General features: G+C 42.7%; 1 protein-coding gene across 3 annotated transcripts in view; it reads left to right on the plus strand.

The window, feature by feature from the left end:
* The first annotated feature begins 8,462 nt into the window (after positions 1–8,462).
* KAZN (kazrin, periplakin interacting protein) overlaps positions 8,463–18,906 on the plus strand; it is a 1,209,760-nt gene continuing 1,199,316 nt past the window's right edge. The window contains exon 1 of one of the 3 annotated variants that reach the window (XM_056122674.1): positions 8,463–8,639. In XM_056122674.1, the coding sequence (XP_055978649.1) occupies positions 8,519–8,639 (121 nt within the window). In that variant the 5' untranslated portion in view covers positions 8,463–8,518. The remainder of the gene's footprint in view (positions 8,640–18,906) is intronic. The other 2 variants (XM_056122677.1, XM_056122678.1) reach the window with 2 other exon arrangements.

Below are 18,906 nucleotides of genomic sequence, written 5' to 3' on the forward strand. Positions count from 1 at the left end.
TAGTGATCCTTTCTCTATTTCAGTTGCCTTCACCCCCAGCTCATGAGACAACCTTCCAATTATGAAGCAATATTACTGGCCCTTGTGTCTATTGTTGTTGGGTGTTAGTCTCATGTTATTTTATATTCCACAAATGAGTGCAGTCATTCTATGTCTGTCCCTCTTTTCTGACTCATTTCACTTAGCATGATACTCTCGTGACTATCCACTTATAAGTTCAATTTCATTACTTCATCTTTCCTAACAGCTGCATAGTATTCCATTGTGTAGATGTACCAAGTTTCTTTAACCAGTCATCTGTTCTGGGGCAGTCAGGTTGTTTCCAGATTCTGGCTATTGTGAACAGTGATGCAGCTATTTAAGAGTTTTGGTAACAATAAGTAAATACATTTTTGTGACTTGTTGGGAATTTTAGGTCAATATGACATATGAGTCAGCAGTACAACTGTTCAGTGAAATTGGTAGCAACGAGTGCAAAACAGAGCCAAAGAACCATTTATTTTTCTGATTGTTTATTAATGGCTCTATAATTTCTTGGCATGAAATCACGGACAAGTACTTAACTTTCCTCTAAGTCCAGGGAGTTATCTCACCTGGAAGACAGGACATATTAATGTCTGTTAAATGAGAATGTCCATAGAGCTCATGGCACTGCTCATGGCATTAGCAGCTTCTATTTGGTGATCTTTCACTATGAGACAAGAAGCAAATCAGACAGGGTGCTCTAAGTTCAGACCCATGTTTTCCTGAATTGCCCTTCACAGTGCGTTTACCTTTTAATAATATGGGCTGTGGTGCTCTGCACCTTTTAGGAGTTGTAAGTAGTAAAGTCTGGTAGGTTGAACCTAATAGTTCAGAAGATTAGTTCTTAATTTCGGTGAGAGCAAGAGTCGGAACCAAAAGAGAGAGCCCTCTGGTACTTGTCAATGTAATATCTATACATACTAAGGGATATCACAACAGTGTTCATGTGATTATTAATTGGCAGTGGGGAAAATGTATATTTTCCCTAACCTAAAGATCCCTATGTGGACTTTGAAAATATGAAACACAGAATTTAACCTACTCTTGCCCAAATGACCTTTTTGTGCCAAAATTTCCTCCCCCAATCCAATCTATTTTAGAGTGCAAATCTAATCTAATCTTTTTTTTTCTTAGATTCTGCTAGAATATTTCTTTTCTATAAGGTTTCTCTGATGGCTATAATGCTCAATTGTATTGGAATGACAAGACCATGCTCCATAAATAGAAATATGGACTGTTTCGTATTTCTTTGGTTAATCACTTTTTAAAAAAAATTTTTATTAGTAAGACACCATGAGGTACGGTTAATCACTTTTTGTGTTTATCATCTATATACTAGGCTGGAGCGATAGCGCAGCAAATAGGGCATTTGCCTTGCATGCAGCCAACATGGCTGACTCGAGTTCGATTCCTCCACCCCTCTCAGAGAGCCTGGCAAGCTACCAAGAGTATCTTGCCTGCACGGCAAACCCAGTATGTCTCATGCTTGCAATTAGCTAGAGTAAAAGATACCCCTTTTACTACTGGCAAGCTCCCTGTGACGTATTTGATATGCCAAACACAGTAACAACAAAGTCTCACACTGAAGATGTTACTGGGCCCGCTCGAGAAAATCGATGAACAATGGGAGAAACAGTGACAGTGGACAGTGACATCTATATACAGATATGTGGGATTTCTTGCACAGTCTCCTCATTTCTCCCCTTTACCATTTTCGATGCCCCACCTCTAATTCTGTCTATTTTTGGTTAGTATAGTGTAAGCATAAATTTTTATCTAGTGATTTTTATTAGTGAAGATCTAGCAAGAGCCCAATAAGTTGGCTAATATCATCTTCAGTGCAGTTTTCCTTTAACCTTTATCTTGGAGGTGCTCCTGATATCTGAAGGTTTACATAAAAATAGGCTCGTACTATAAATGCAGATCAGGTCTGGTGTATCACGAGCACATGCACCCCATTTAAAAAGGGGTATCTTTTACTCTAGCTAATTGCAAGCATGAGACATACTGGATTATCTTCCGTAAATATGACTTGTCTTAAAATTTTGAGATTCAGACTTCATATTGTTGGCTACTAACTTTAAGATAATAATATTGGCAGTGTAAGATGGATGAATCAATAGAACAGGAGAGAGGTCAAAATATACTCATGCATATGAAAACTGAATAGATAATAATAGTGAGGTCATAGTGAGGAACACTATTGTTTAGAAAAACCTTTACACAGTATTCTTAAGTAAAGTAAAGTAAAGGCCCTCCCGTTGATCATCGATTTGCTCTAGCGGGCCCAGTAACGTCTCCATTGAAGACTTCGTTGTTACTGTGTTTGGCATATCAAATACATAACGGGGAGCTTGCCAGGCCCTGCCGTGCGGGAAAGATACTCTCGGTAGCTTGCCGGGCTCTCCGAGAGGGGCGGAGGAATCAAATTCGGGTCGGCCATGTTGGCTGCGTGCAAGGCAAACGCCCTACCGCTGTGCTATCGCTTCAGCCCACACAGTATTCTTAAAAAAGAAAATAAAATAAGGGGCTGGAGCAATAGTACAGTATGTAGGGTGTTTGTACCTGGGTTCGATCACCTGCATCCCATATGGTTCCCTGAACACTGCCAGGAGTAATTACTGAGTGCAGAGCCAGGAGTAACTCCTGAGCATCTCCGGGTATGGCCCCCAAACCAACCAACCAACCAACCAACCAACCAACCAACCAGACCAAACCAAACCAAACCAACAATTCCTGCAGGTGTTTAGAAGGGGCCATTCTCAATAACAGCCAACCAAGTTATGGGGCTTGATGGTTCAAAAGTGCTTGGGCCCAGCAGTGCTGGGGGCCACCAGAGCCACATCCAGCTGTGCTAGGGGACCATTAGTGTTGGGAATTGAAGTCAGGGATTAGTGCTAGAAAGGACCCTCTCTGGTCCTTGGTGTTATCTCTGTGACCCCAGTCACAATCTTGACAAAAGTTGGTTCCACCTTATATTGAACATAGATATAGTTTTCTTTAAGAGGGTCTTGTTCATGAATCTAAGGCACAAAGGGAAAATTATTCAGAAAGTCTAATTTTTTAGTCAAGGCAAAAGGAAAGACGTTTTAACAAGACACACTTAAAGAATCTAAAGGAAAAAGAACAGTGGGTATGATCACATTAAGAGGAAATATTTCGAGTTAGTAAAAGACACCAGGGGCAATTACCAGCCAGATAATTGGTTGAGGTAAGACACTGAAAAGGAATAAATAAATAAGAAAAGTCAAGGAACTTGTGTAAATCAGCAAGAGTATCAGAAAATAGGGGGCCTGAGAGGTAATACAGTGGGTAAGGCATTTGTCTTGAAAGCAGCTGACCTGAGTTCATTTCTCAGAGCCACTTATGGTCATCTGAGTCCTGCAAGGTATGATTTCTGAGTCAGAGCCAGAGGTAAACCCTGAGCATTTTGGGGTGTGCCCCCCAAACCAAAACAAACAAAAGAACAACAAAAAAAACACCCCCCCAAAACTGAAAACTGACAAGAATGTCAGAAAATGGAAAAATGACTGGGAATTGGGCAAAGGCTATTGGACACATATCCTGTGTCTTCAGATAGCCATGGACAAATATTCTGCAGAGGACACCTTAATGGTTATTAGTTTCTTGAGTACTATTCCACATACCAGTAATTAAAGACAAGCAAATCAAAACCATAAACTAACATATTTGTTAGATCATCCAATTTCTTAAGTTTAATCAACCACAAATTTTCTCAAATGTAGGACAGCATGTACCAGGAGCTGTCCTGGCATGCGTAGGGGCCAGACCAGTTGTTTTTTTGATTGAATGGTACACTCAAAACATTTGATGAAATCAAATTTTCTTGGATCTTTGTCTCATTCTACACCTAGGAGTGTAGCTAGGGAAAATTTTGCACAGATCCCTCTCTTCATGTGTAGGCCACTCATCCTGGTACAATTTCTATTTGTGTATTTTCCCATGTTCTAACTTGGATGGCATATTGTTGACTAACCATTAGGTGGCGTCATCACTGTGTTGTTTATAGTAGCAGGGTGTAGGAAGCAGTTCAGGTATTTGGTGCTGAGGAACATCAGACAGTGAAATATGGCAGATTTAGCATCTGAAATACCATATAGCAGTGGAAGGCAATGGTCTGGTTGTCCAGAGCAAAAGGAAAACATGTTCATCCCAGCAGAAGACAGCTACAGGTCCAATTAGCATATAAACACTTATCTGAAATTTGAAAAGCAAAGACTTTAAACTTATTTATTTATTTAGGAGGCAAGGGACTTCCCAAGTGGTACTCAGGAGGTCCTGGGACTCCACCAGTGTTTCTATGACAACTGGCTGGTGGCTTAGTGCAAGAGTCTGAGGATGCAGTGCTATTTGGGGCCTCAGGGATCAGGGATAACTGGGGCCACCCTGGCAGTGGTGGTGGGGCAGGGGTGGTATGGTGGGGGTGGTGGGGTGGGGTGGGGTGGGAACCAGTCTCTAGGATCACACTCAGCAGTGCTCAGGGGCCTTCAGGGCTTTACCCAGAGTTGATTGTGGGGCCATGTGATACCAGGAATCAAAGTGGTGCCAGACATATGCAAAACATACACCATAAACTTTGTATTATGTCCCTGGAACCCCCAACTAACTTATTATATTATTTTGTTTTGTACATCTTTATTTTGGAATAGAACAAGAATTTTATTACACTAGGAAATTTTGTACAGCATGAAGAAGAAGTTACCTAGTTTTGGCTTACAATGTGCTCTAAGTATCATGGAATAAAGCACTTTAAAATCGAGTAATTTCTGTACTTGACAGTTATTTTATCCTGGGAAAATTACTTAAATGTTCCCATCTCTGAAATTCCTTATTGCACAATGAGAATAAAAATAGTAACCTCCTTGTTCCATTTGGAGGACCATTGAATGAGGTAATATATAGCAAACATTTAGAACAGTGCTAGATACAGCAAAGAACAATGTGTTCCTATTTAATATTCTTAAAAGAACTACATAAATTCTCCACATTTATGTCTGAACATCCTCACTGACAATGAAATAGTGCCTTGAGATATCTAGAGGTGATCATAAGTAAAAGTAAATAAAGGCCCTCCCGTTGACCATCGATTTGCTCGAGCGGGCCCAGTAAGGTCTCCATTGGAGACTTTGTTGTTACTGTGTTTGGCATATCGAATACATCACAGGGAGCTTGCCAGGCTTTGCTGTGCGAGCGAGATACTCTCGGTAGCTTGCCGGGCTCTCCGAGAGGGGCAGAGGAATCGAACTCGGGTCGGCCATGTTGGCTGCGTGCAAGGCAAATGCCCTACCGCTGTGCTATCGCTCCAGCCCTCCAGAGGTGATCATAAGATGCAATTGTAAGAGTAATTATGGACCATGTAAAGTCAGAGTAATTGAGTGTAATATATATATGTATATATATGTACATGTATATACATATGTGTGTTCTATTATTCCTAGTAATGTTTTTTGTTTTTCTAAATCTCACAAATCTCAATATTTCCCCATCCCCTTTCTAAAAATTTGTAGATGTGGTGACACCTACACACAATTAGATGAATAGAGCTAAATCTCGTGAAATTCCACAGAATTATAAATCGATAATAAATTCATAAAGTAAATAAAAATTCTTTTCAAACACTCTATCTACAAAATGATTATTTTTTTGCTTTTTGGGTCACACCTGGCGATGCTCAGGGGTTACTCCTGGCTCATGCACTCAGGAATTTCTCCTGGCGGTGCTCAGGGGACCATATGGGATGCTGGGAATCGAACCTGTATCGGCCATGTTGGCTGCGTGCAAGGCAAATGCCCTATCCGCTGTGCTATTGCTCCAGCCCCCTACAAAATGATTTTTTAAAAGAGCAGAATTTGATGGCACATTTACCTCAATGCATGGGTTGTCAGTCACTGAGAATGGGACAGACCCATAAGGAGACAAACACACATGAACTGTCAAGCTTTAGGGTCACCCTGGCAGCCATGAGTGAGCTCAAAAGCTTGCTGGACTGTTATTCAATACAACATTGTTTAGCCAACCTAACTCCCAATACCACTGTTTAAGTTGACAGAGACATTAAGGACAGTTAGTAAGCATGTCAACATTTTATGCCCAGGGAACTATCCCGACCTTGGAACTGGGGGACAATCTCCTACAGAGCAGTTTTTGATTCACAGGGTACATGTTTTTTACCTCCCCCTGAAACAAGCACAGCCTGCCTCCATAATCATTCCTGCCAGTGTGGTGTATTTGTTATAGATAATTAATCTACATGGTCACATCATTGCCACCCAAAGTCCATATTCATAGTAGAAGTCATACAGTCCTTGGGTTTAATGAATAATGTCATGTATCCATGACTGCCCTAAAAAATCTCTACAACCCACTGTGGGTATTTTTAGTATTTTTTCTTGCACCTCCCCTTGTCCCCCCCCCCCCCCCCCCCCACACACACACCTGTGGTTCTCAGGGCTTTCTCCTGGCTCTGTACTCAGGAATCACTCCTAATGGGCACAGGGAGCCATGCAAGCACCCTCCCTGCTATATTATTGCTCCAGCCCCAAAACTTAGATCTTTTTAGAGCTTCTTTTAGTGCTTTGCTAGGGTGCATTATTGAAACTATTTATTTGGTGATCCATCCTGTTCTATATGGTAGGGGGTGGGGGTGGGGTGTTTCTGTGGTTATCAAGAGCATTGGTCTTCTCCTGACCCTAGTTGTCACTTAGAGCTCAATTGTCAGAATGATTTTTGAAAACCTACAATTTCATGACTTGGAGAAGAACATCTTCCATGCAAGAAATGGAGGCTCAGTTATTCAAATTCTCTCAAACCATCAACGCTAAGAAGTGATGTCACTTAACTGTTGCAAGTACTTCAAGGCTTCATCTGACTTGCTTTCTTAATTCATCCACGGTGACCTTCCAGACATTGGGTTCTATGTCTTTGCTGGCAAGGAGTTCTAACAGAAAAGGTTTTCCTGGCATTTGAGAGCTTTTCTGGCCCACAGATCAGTTGGAACCTCCAATAGACAAATGGCTTTCAGTCAAGGTCCTTCTGGAGAAACAGATATGGGTACTTTGGTGGTTGCTGCTGGTTATGCTGTTCTCTTTCTCCTGGTAGATGTATTGCCTCTTAAGGGGTGATTGCCAGCATTCTGCCAATGTTGTGGTGGAATCCCCAAAGAAAGTACCCCAAATTCTGTCTCCACAACATCTGTTTCTAAAGTTGATGCCTTTGTGATCAGCAGATGGGATAGCAGAGTAAAAATCCAGCACCCATGGGAACAGCTGTTGCAATCACGTAATGGCATTTTTCCCTTCTCTTTCTCCTTTGTAGAAACAACAACAACAACAACAACAACAACCAAACCAGCAAACAAACTGCCCCTTTCCTTGTTAGAACAGGGAAACTGATGATTCCCCCCCCCCCCCCCCCCCAGATGAGGCTTGATCAAGATGCAATCCTCAGCTCCTCTCTGTCACAGCATTCTCCCGGGGGCTGTATCTGGCATATTTCCTCCACCTCTCTTCTTCATCTTTGGAATTTATTGTTGGCATTCTCCTCTCTCATGCCTGGCACATCCTGGGCTGTGGGCACGAAGAGGTTACAGCCGCGGGGTGCCTGCCAGGCTGAGATAGCACTTCCCTCTGAATTCAGACTACCTCTAAGTAACAACCCTTTTGCACCACGGACAAGAGGGTGACAGCAACTGTGAGACCTGCAGCAGGAGTTGGGAGCAGGGGCTCTTTAACCGGGTCCCATGCTCCTCCCCCACAGCCCCGAGAGGAGGGGGACTCGGGAAGAAGGGGAAGACGTCCAGAGTGAAGGATGATCCAGGGACACCTCCCTCCAGAACTGCCGAGTCCCAGCGCTGCACCTACCCGCCTCTCCCGCTGTCCCCCTCCTCTGCATCTGGCCACCCTGGGGCGTGCACACCGCAGCGCTCAGACACCGGGAGACCGGAGACCAGGGCCAGAGCCGAGGACCTGCGGGGCCAGCTCCCCCGGGAGCCCGGGGCAGCCTCCTTTCTCGCTGTCCTCTCTGGAAGGAAGGACCCAACGCTTTTCCTGCAGCTGGTGCTGGGACGAGGCTGGGATTCCAGCTCTCTCCTGCCGGCCAGGAGGCTGAGCGGCTCTGTGGATCCTGCTTCTTCCCGGTGGCCCCAGAGAAGGCAAAGTGGTGCTCAGAGTCTGTTACCCCTCCCGGATGAGAGGAAATAACTCCTATTGGGTAAAACTTAGATTTCCCCCTTTGCATTGAACTCCTGTCAGTGTGTACTATCTGCCCAATCCTATAGGGTAGCATTTCCCCCTCTTGATTGGAGAGCGGGAGATTAAACTTGGGGGTGGGGGGGTGGGGAAAGCTTCTAAGGAGTCGGGGGGCAGGGCAGGGAATCTTCAAAGAAGAGACTGGGAGCCCCAGACTGAAGGTCCGTCCTGGCCTCAGCGATGACCTCCTGCTCTCGGACACACTGAAGGGCCAGTTCCCCTGCCTGATGACCAACACCCCAGACCAGGAAGGAGCCATGGAGTCCACAGTGGCCACTTCCACTAAGACCACAGGCCCCGTCACCTTCTCCCACGTCTTCGGCCAGCAGTGCCAACTTATGGAAGCAGGTAGGAAGCCAGTGGGCGGGAAGCAGCGTGTCCTCCACGGTCTCCACCCCCCCCCCCCCCTTTTCCCCTCCAAGGTAGGGGCCTGTGTATGTTTCTGCTCTCTGTGTCCCTTGATGTCCTTTGTAATGTAGATTCAGTGAGTGAAAAATGTAAAGTTTTTAGGACATGCCATAAGGGTGGATGTGCCACTCGCCAGGACAATGAGTACCACCCCTCTGCCTCCAATTTGGTTACCATCTTGGTCTTCTCTATGACTCCCTAGAGGGAGAGTGTGTCCAGGGGGTGGCCCAGTGGCAGGATGGCCATGATTGTTATGTGTATGTGGGGGGAGGAGGGGCGAGGGGGGAGCAGGAACCAATTTTGCACCTGTTGTTATTCTCCCAGCTTGCTTCACTCTGCTGCTATGGGTGGTGGGGTTTAAAATTGTGATTCTCTGGGCCATTGTCAGTGTCACCTAGGGTCTTGTGACTGTGTCTGTCCTGAGCAGCTCTGCTAAGCTCTTGGCTCTGCTCCGGTGATTCCTTACTAGTCTTTACTCATGACTTTGTTTTCCACGAGGCTCACATTTTCCCACAGAAGGGAAATTTGGTTGGGTTGCAGCCGGACCTCGAACCAGCCATCTTTCTAGGATGTGCACTTGTTCTCAAGGAAAACCAGGCAGGGGGTGAATAGCTTGGTGCAAGTTGTCCTTGTGGTGGAGCTGACAGATGCGGGGCTTGACCCTCACTTGTGATTATGTGGAAGTCGCACAATAAGTTAATGTCTGGTTCCCTGCTTTCTCACAGGGTATTTGCATCACTGGGGAAAGGACCATGTGTTTAGCCAATGTTTCTGGCGGTATGAAAATATTCATTGTTCAATTTGGTGGGAGTCTCTGGAAGGTGGTGAATAGGTACTGTGTTAGGAATGTGCCTGCCAGAATTGGTGTTGACATTTTTATTGGATGGTTGCATGACTTTGGAAATGCATCCTAAACCTTTCCCTAGGCTTTCCACTGCAAAGCAAGAAAGTGGACTCAGGACTGCCTCTGTTCTATCTAGACCTCACCCTCTGTGTCTGTAGGTTTAACAATACAGAGGAGACAACTTGGCTGGTTGCTAAAGGTAGGATGTATTTGCACAGGAGCATAGCTTGTGGAGAAGCTAAACGAGGTCGCTGTTGCTGGACTGCCTTTATCTGAATCCCTCCATCCACTGTTACCAGCTGTGTTGCCTTTCACAACGTACTTACCTTCTCTGTGCTTTGGGTTGTCTCATAAGTGGGAATAAACACATTACTTCCTAGGGCCATTGCAAAGATCAAATACTACACGGAAAGCTTGACAATAGTGCCTAGCACCTAGTCAGCAATAGTATAGTACCAAGCATTTATTAGTACTTATTAATACTTTTAATTATTAATTTTAATTATTATTAATACTTTTAATTATTAATACCAATGTGTATGTGTTTTGGGGATGTTGGGGGGGATGAGCAAATAGTTTTGCATGGGTCACTCTGCTTGCTATTTTCAGTTCTAGAAAATTCAAGCATCAAAACTCTCCAGTTGAAATTTGATTCCGATTTGTTTAGAAGGCAGAGATCTTCCTTTCCATGTGTCTGGACACTCAGATTTGCAATGGCTTAGCTGTCTCCACTTCCACATGAAAAAGAGGACTTGGAGGCTTTCCTGGACCAGGTTTCACACCTCTTTCTGAAGCTATTGTGGAAAAGCAGATTGATTTCTGAAGTGCCTCTGCACTGTCCCCTGTGGCTTTATTCTCAAAGCTTTTGAGGCACTGAGGATGAAATCAGGCCATGAGATCCTCTGTCTCCTTAAAAAAAAAATCCTTTATTTCAAGAGAGCAAAGGAACATGGAATACTAATGACCAACTGTCTCAAGGGAGAGCACTCTCCCTGAGGGAATTGGAAGAGGAATAACTAACCTTGAAGTCAAAAGACCCATTCAATTAGGGGAGAAGAACTGAGAGCAAATGCTAATGGTTTTCAGCCCACTCTCTAGTCCATGGTTTCACAAAAGAAACCTTCAATGTATGAGTTTTACGACAGAGCTCCCAGAACTTACAACTGTGGTCATCATGTCTATTCCATGTCTGTTCATGTTAATGAACAATCAACCACATGAATTTCTGAGCACCTTTGGCTTGCTTTCTTTGCCTGTGCCAGGAGCCACAGAATCTGGGAGATAAAGGCACAGTCTTTGCGCAACGGAGATAAGGTTGTCAGAAGTGGTAAATGTAAAGTATATGGTGAAAAATTGAAATACAGAAAGCTGACTATTTAATGTTATGTTTATTATTATTATTATTATTATTATTATTATTGGTGGCTAGAGCGATAGCACAGCGGTAGGGCGTTTGCCTTGCACGCAGCCAACATGGCCGACCCGAGTTCGATTCCTCCGCCCCTCTCGGAGAGCCCGGCGAGCTACCGAGAGTATCTCGCCTGCAAAGCAGAGCCTGGCATGCTCCCTGTGACGTATTCGATATGCCAGACACAGTAACAACAAAGTCTCCAATGGAGACGTTACTGGGCCCGCTCGAGCAAATCGATGATCAACGGGAGGACCTTTACTTTTTACTTTACTTTTACTTTATTATTATTATTATTATTATTATTATTGCTTTTTGGGTCACACCCAACGATGCACAGGGGTTACTCCTGGCTCTGCACTCAGGAATCATCCCTGGTGGTGCTCAGGGGAACATATAGGGTGCTGGGAATCGAACCCGGGTTGGCCACATGCAAGGTGAACACCCTACTCGCTATGCTATTATTTTGTATTTTTATTGATTAATTTTAATGGTTTTTTAATTATCCCAGTAGTTTATTTGGTGTTAATGCTATTGGAAATGAAAATTTTTCTTTATCTTTTCTTTCCCCCCCCTCAATTTTTTTTTATTAAAGCACCGTGAGTTACAAAGTTATTCATAGTTGGGTTTTTGACCAACAATGGTCTATCACTGATCCCACCACCAGTGTCAACTTCCTTTCACCAATGTTCTCAGGTTCCCTCTCTTTACATCCCCCGCCCTCCCCCCGGGTCCATTCCTATCTTTTATGTTTGCTTATTGAAGTTTGGGTCTCATGATTTTAGCTGTTGACTCTATGGTTTGTATATTTAGCTCTAGCATTCTTTATAACACCACCCATATAACTGATTCTTCTTGTCCCCTGCCCCTGTTGCTTCTCATCTATTTCTTCTCCCCTTCCCCATCACTCTAGCTCTTTCCTTCTCCTCCTATACTCTAGGGTCAAGAGTGATCTAGGCATCCCCCCCCCCCTTTAAACCCTTTCATTTCTTCATCCAGTTACTCTACATACATATGTAAGTGCTATCATCCTGTGTTTGTCCTTCTTTTGGCTTACTTCATTCAGTATGTTAACTTCCAGTTCTATTCATATTTGAGCAAATTGTATAATTCCATCATTCCTTACAACTATTTTATAATATTTCATGATTCAGTTTTCTGAATGAATCTACCTATATGTTTTATATAAACAGTATTTAGGTCTTTTTAAAAAAAGTTTTCATTAGTGAAATACCATGAGGTACAGTTGTAGACTTACAAACTTTTGTGCTTGGGTTTCAGTTATACAATGATCAAGTACCCATCCCTCCACCAATGTCCATTCTCTACCACCAATGATCCCAGTAACGCTTCCACCCACCCCCACCCCATTCCCCCCCACTCTGCCTTGCCTCTGTGGCAGGGCATTCCCTTTTTCTCTCTCTATCCTTTAGAGTGTTGTGATTTGCAATAGAGGTATTGAGTGGCATCATGCTCAGTCTATAGTCTATTTTCAGCACGTATCTCCCATTCCGAGCAAATCCTCCAAACACCCTTTACTTGGTGTTCCCTTCTCTATCTGAGCTGCTTTTACCCAAGCATGTGCTTCCAGCTTCCAAGCCGTGGAGCAAATCTCCTGGCACTTATCTCAACTGTTCTTGGGTGTTAGTCTCCCATTCTGTTTAAACAGTATTTAGTTTTGAAAGACTTAACCAAATTCCATAAGCAGAAAAGATGCTTGGATGTTGCCTGCACGTTGGAGCAGGGAAACAGTGAAAGAAGAAGGAAAACCCTAGTCAGATGTGCAAGCCTATGTTTTTAACATCTGAAGTCTGTGGTCCCTGGTGCTGGATGAGGTTAATATTTTGTAAGGATAAATGTCTCATGTGCCAGAAGCTGATTCCTGAGAGATGGAGCAGTCTAGGATGCTTGGTGGGTACAGAAGGGCTGAACATAAAAGGTCACATTAAGTTAGAGTGTGTCTTATAAGAGAATAGGGGTAAGTCTCACAAGAGAATAATTGCACATGGGTGGAAATAATAACTCTGACTCAACTGGTATTAGTGGAATTGTGATATTGTATGAAACTATGGAAATGCATGAAGTTTTATTTCTCATTCCAATGTAGTTTAGCTATTTGGTGGCTGACTTGACCACAATTAACAAACCAAGGCTCTGGCACTTAACTGGCCCACTGCTTGTTTCTGTAAATATAGTCTTATTGGTGCATTGTTATGTATGCCCAATCATGTAAATTTTTTTATGGAGAATCCTATGGGGTGACTCATTGTATTTACTGGTTTGAGGCTCTTCATGTTCTTAGGACGAACAGATGCCATTGGGTTACACTAGCACACGACAGGGACGAATGGAGGTGTTACTGGCGCCCGCTTGAGCAAATTGATGAGTAATGGGAAGTCAAGTGATCATATGGGGTGACAAGTATTGAACCAGGTTGACCACATGCAAGTCAAATGCCTCACTTGCAGAGATATTGTACTATCTCTCCAATCCTAGGGTTTTGTCTCTTGAACCAGCTCTGTCTTGCTAAGCTGTCCTCTGATGATACTGATTTCCAATAGTATCATCATTCTGCTGATACTGCATGAATATAGGCCCAACTCAATGGAGGGAATAAAAGCTAGCAGAAGACAGAAAGGGGAAAAGACTTTAGCTCCTGATCTGCTGCTGCTTTGCATGATCTGGGTCTTTTAGTGTAGAAGCCACCCAGAAAGCCCTTCATATGCACCATAAATTAATTCTACCATGGAGGAGGAGTTCAAACATATGACAGACTTACCTGTCTCTGAATTTCAGAATGACTGAAATCTGCCATGACCAATGATAGAGGACAACTGCCACCCTTCAGCTGTTTATAGCTTAAAGGGAGAATGACCTCTGTGTATCTCCTGTGTATTGCACAATACTATCCACAGTGTGTTGTGTTGTGATTCCTGTTTACTGGCACCTTCCTCATTGGACACTGATCTTCCTGGGATTAGGACCTATTGTCTTGGTCATATTTTAGTTCTCTAAACTCATATGATATTCGCACTATCACAGTGTTCCTCAGTAAGATGTACTATGTCTGTTTTAAACTAAACCAGTAATCCTTTTACATATGGTTATCATTCTCATGAGAATCTTTCAGCACAATAAAATGGTGTTTGTGGAGTCTGGCAAAGCAAAATTTTCCATCTAATTTATTTTTTCTGAAGATAAATTCTTTGTGGTTTTTGTTTTTGTAAGCCACACCCGGTGATGCTCAGTGGTTACTCCTGGCTCTGCACTCAGGAATTACTCCTAGCATTGCTTGGGGAATCATATGGGATCCTGGGGGTCGAACCCAGGTGAGCCACATGAAGGGCAGGTGCCCTACCAGCTGTACTATTTCTCTAGCTCCTAAGAATTCTTTACAACATGAAGGTTAGCTTATGGAATCAAAGGTGGTAGGTAAAACAATTTGTTCTAATGGTGCCTTGGACTAATCAAATTGGGTATTCTTAATTCAAGGATCTTAAAGAGAAGGGCTTCTACTTGCTGGAGATAATGGACAATGTGATGGCAATTAGATGTTCATTTGATCTTCCAGCGTCCTTGCCTGCCCCCATCTCCCATATAGGATATTTTTAGATTTCCTGGTAACCTCCCTGGCATGCAGGTACTGTTAGAAACATCTGTGAGTCATGCCTTAACCTCAAGCACTTCCCAGATACAGTTAGAGTGTGTGTGTGTGTGTGTGTGTGTGTGTGTGTGTCTGTGTGTGTCTGTGTGTGTGTTTTCTTCAGGATAAGCAACAGCAACAGGTTGGGTCCGGAAACATTGATACAGACAGTGTGTGCTAGGGTTCCAGTTTGTGAACAGCAAAGTATTCCCTCTGTCTCTACAGGAGAAGTAGCAGCTAGTGTTTCACTGACTTAGATTCTCAAAGACCCACTCATTAGAGACTGGGGCATGTGGTTATTACCATAGACTTGGTGGCTCCCGTGTGGCTTCAAATCCTTGTTCTGCTGTTCATTGTTCTGTAGCCTTAGGTATGTACCAATCTTTCTGTGTCAAAGCATGCCTCACCTGCCAAATAAATAGATAGTTACCTCCTTGATAGGGTTGGCTGACTGAGTTAATACATGGAAAGTGTTTAATTTTTTTTAAATTTTGGGCATCATGGTTTACAAACTGTTAATAGTGGGTTTTCACCTGTGAAATATTCCAGCACCATATCCTCCTTCCACCACACTGTCCCAGTGCCCCTTCCCCCTACCCCATGGTAAGCTTCCTAACTGAAGACAAGTTCTTGGATTTTGTTGTCTTGAGCATTTATTATTGCTCTATTTGCTACTTTATATCCCACATATGAAAGAGATCGTTCTTGTCTGTATTCTGCCTTTTGAATATCTTCACTCAGCATGATATACTCTAGCTCCATCCATTTGACAAAAAATTTTATAATTTCATTTTTTCTTACATCAAAGTAGTATTCCATTGTGTACATCTACCATAGTTTCTTTATTTGGTCATGTGATCTTTTTCAGGGACAGCTGTAAAAATAAAATTCAAATACTGCTTAAACAAAGATTGAACATTTAATCTTGTTGGAATAAGTCTTGGTTTGAAAAATGAATACTGGTGAAGGGAGAGGTGTTTGATCATTGTATGACCGAGACTTAAACCTGAAAGCTTTGTAACTTTTCCCACAGTGATTCAATAAATAAATTAATTAATAAAAAAATAAAATAAAAAAAAGAAAAAGAAAGACAACGGAAGGAACAAATAGTTGGTTTAGATTAGACAGGCCAGGTTTGATGGACTCCTTTTCTCAATGGTACGCTGGAGTATTACTGATGGTGCCAGTCCTACACTTTAAGAGAAATCTAGAGTCTTGATTTTCTTTTGAAATATTCCAATATTTGTGTTTTATGAAATGAAATACGTCAAGTTCTGGAGGGTCAGACTCTGTCAGTTCGGTCCTGTGGACCACCAGACTTCAAATGCTGGCGTCAGTTCTTCATCCTGTCAACAGGGCTCTTGTTTCAATTGCTGAAATTCTTGCAACATCTGTGATATTCCAACCCTTTACTTGCGTTGAATAAAACAAAAGCTTTAGAGGGTGGTCCAACGACCGTTCTTGTTTATTCCCAGTAAAACTAACTGTGGTCTTGTCAACTTACAAATCAATCTCCAGAATTTCAGAACTTGTTTGGTGATATTGTCTACTAGTTAGACAGTGCTAAATGCACTCTACTTGTGCTATTGGTGTTTTCTACCCTGTATTACTCATGAGAACCTGGAAAAGACTTGGCAGCAGATAGGGAACAGAATAAAACAGAAGGGACAAAATCCTGAGACTTCAAGGCATTCTAGCTTTTGACTTGAGATTATAAACAGAGGGGTGCTACCAGAAAATGGAAAGCCTTAAAAGTCACACCATAAGGGCAGTCAAGAACCCAAGCTTACTGCATTTTAGAACTTCTTTGAAACCTAAAATCTTTTCTTTGATCTTCCTGAAGTCATCATCATTTCCTGGAAGTGAGGATAAGTTGAGGACATTTGAAGAAAGGGACTGCCCTGAAGATGTCTCTGGATCCTGGGATCCATAGGGGTGGCTTGGCATTGGAGGAGAGTCAATTCTTAGGAGGGATTTAAAAAAAGACCATAACCAGGCCTGAGATAAGTGTTTGGTGGTACATTGAAATTGAAATTGAAATTGAGATTGAAAAGGTCAGAGTCTTGAATTAGATTTCAAGGTGAGAGATAGATTGAAAAGGAATTTGTGTTGTGGGTCCCTCTGAATCTCTGGAGTGACTTCAGATCCAATCAGGAATACCAGGCAACAGGAAGAGGTCAGAGCTCCTGGTCTTTGGTCAGAAAAAGCCTAGGGGCTACCCGTTAAGGATTTCAAAGACACAAATCTTTCATGGGAAATAGAAAATTCTGGGGTTACAGGAAGGATACCACCTGCTTAGTGCTCAGATGAAGAAGGATCTAGTAACAGAGGATGGGAGGCAGGAGACAGAGTTGTGAGGTGCTCTAGGATGCTATAGAATAGCATATCAGAAATCTACAACAGTGGGGCAAAGGGATTATTGCCTAGGATAAGATCCTGTCTACCTCCTCCCCACCTTTATTAGGTAATATCTCCACTGCCGTTAAGCAGGGGCTATTGGAGGGAGAACTCAAAATTCTTCAAAGTTTGGAGAAGAATCTGATTCTAGACACATGTCAGTAATAGATGAGATGAACATATTTGGAATCAGTCTACAGTGGAGAACAAAGCACACCACAGTGGGGAGGGAGGGACTCCATGGAAAAATCTCAAAATGTTTATTTTTCTTTGGTCACTGATATTGAATGTGATCAGCTAGGTAATTGATTTCGAGGTTTTGTATGTTTCTTTCATCATTATGGGTGCGACGCTTCTATTTTCTGGTCTCAGTTTGTCCTGGAATCATTTCTCCATAGGCTTTCTCTATGAATTAAAAAAGTTTTGGCTTGGTTATGTGGCTCGGTGATGTGGCTCAGCAATAGAGTATCTGCCTTGTATTAAGTGAGGTTCTGGATTTAATTTCTGGCACTGAAAAACAATAAAACAAAACATGGTTTTTGTCCTGGAAGCTCTGCCTAAGAGGGGATCTAAATTAATTTATTTTATTTGGGATTGACATTTCTCAGATCTGAGAATTAGTGTGTCAGTTATGGAAAATGCTCAGCCACTTCTATATCTGATACTTCCCATTCACTCTACCCCCATGATTATGTAACTCCTTTTCTTCTCTCTGTATGACCTCTTTTGTTTTTCTTCTATGAGACATGTGGAGCAATAGCACCGCAGGTAGGGTTTTGCCTTGCACATGGCCGACCTGGGTTCGATTCCTCTGCCCCTCTTGGAGAGCCTGGCAATCTACCCATGATTTATTTGATAGCCAAAAACAGTAACAAGAAGTCTCACAATCTGTTGCAATCTGTTGTGAGACGTTACTGGTGCCTGGTCGAGCAAATTGATGTGCTACAGTGCTACAGTGCGACAGGGAGATATGGAATAGCATTCAGGGCCCACCTGGATAATCCAGATTAAAATATCTAATATTAGCTTTATACCTTCATGACACATGCAGAGACTCTTTTATAGATAACATAACATGTATGAGTTTTAGAAAGTCTCTGGGGGAACCATTTTCTGACTTTGCATGGTAGATACAACTTACTTTTTGAGAGTTTAGTTTTGTATTGATGTACCCACTATATTTCCAAATGTTTTATAGCATTTTATTTTAGCCCACAATATTCTCTGAAAAAGAAAGACATTCTCAAAATTTCAAGGCTAGAGAAAAAAATGTGTAACACAGTGTATTGGGTTGTTTGTCAGAGGGATGAAGGCTGAACATATCAATGCTGGTTAATGGAAGAAGCTAATTTGTAGAGGGAATGACAATTCTAAAGCCCTCTGGGGCTGGATTTAGCTCATGCATCAGCGTTTCTGATGTGATTGGACTGGCTCAAGTTCTGTTGGCCCACTTCTCAATTTCATTATATCTTGGCCTGGTTCCTCACTGTGTATCTTGGATTTTGACTAATTCTGAGTCCTGCTCCCACTTAACACTTAGCCCTTTCATTCAGATGATTAGAAATAGACCTCAAGTCTATTTCTTATTATCCCACTTGCTTCAGGAACTAGACCAGGCGTTCACTTTGAAGTATCCTGGGAATTGCCTTGTGCAGCTAGGCATTGCTAAAGCCAGACAGGACAGGATCTAACTAGGTCAGAACCTGCCTCCTCTGTGGCCATAGGTGTCCCACCACCAGGAGAGAGCTGAGTTTCTCCTCTAAAGTTCTCTTCTATTACAAATCACTCCTAGGGATGCTTGGGAAAACTAACCAGGAATTTGTGTTGTGTTTCTTGTGACACTTTGGAAACAAATCTCACCAGCTGGTTGTGAAGGCTGCTGTGAAATGGAACACCCACTCTCCAAGGTGATATG

The sequence above is a fragment of the Sorex fumeus genome, unplaced genomic scaffold (assembly GCF_029834395.1).
Source record: "Sorex fumeus unplaced genomic scaffold, SorFum_2.1 ptg000047l, whole genome shotgun sequence".
NCBI lineage: Eukaryota > Metazoa > Chordata > Mammalia > Eulipotyphla > Soricidae > Sorex > Sorex fumeus.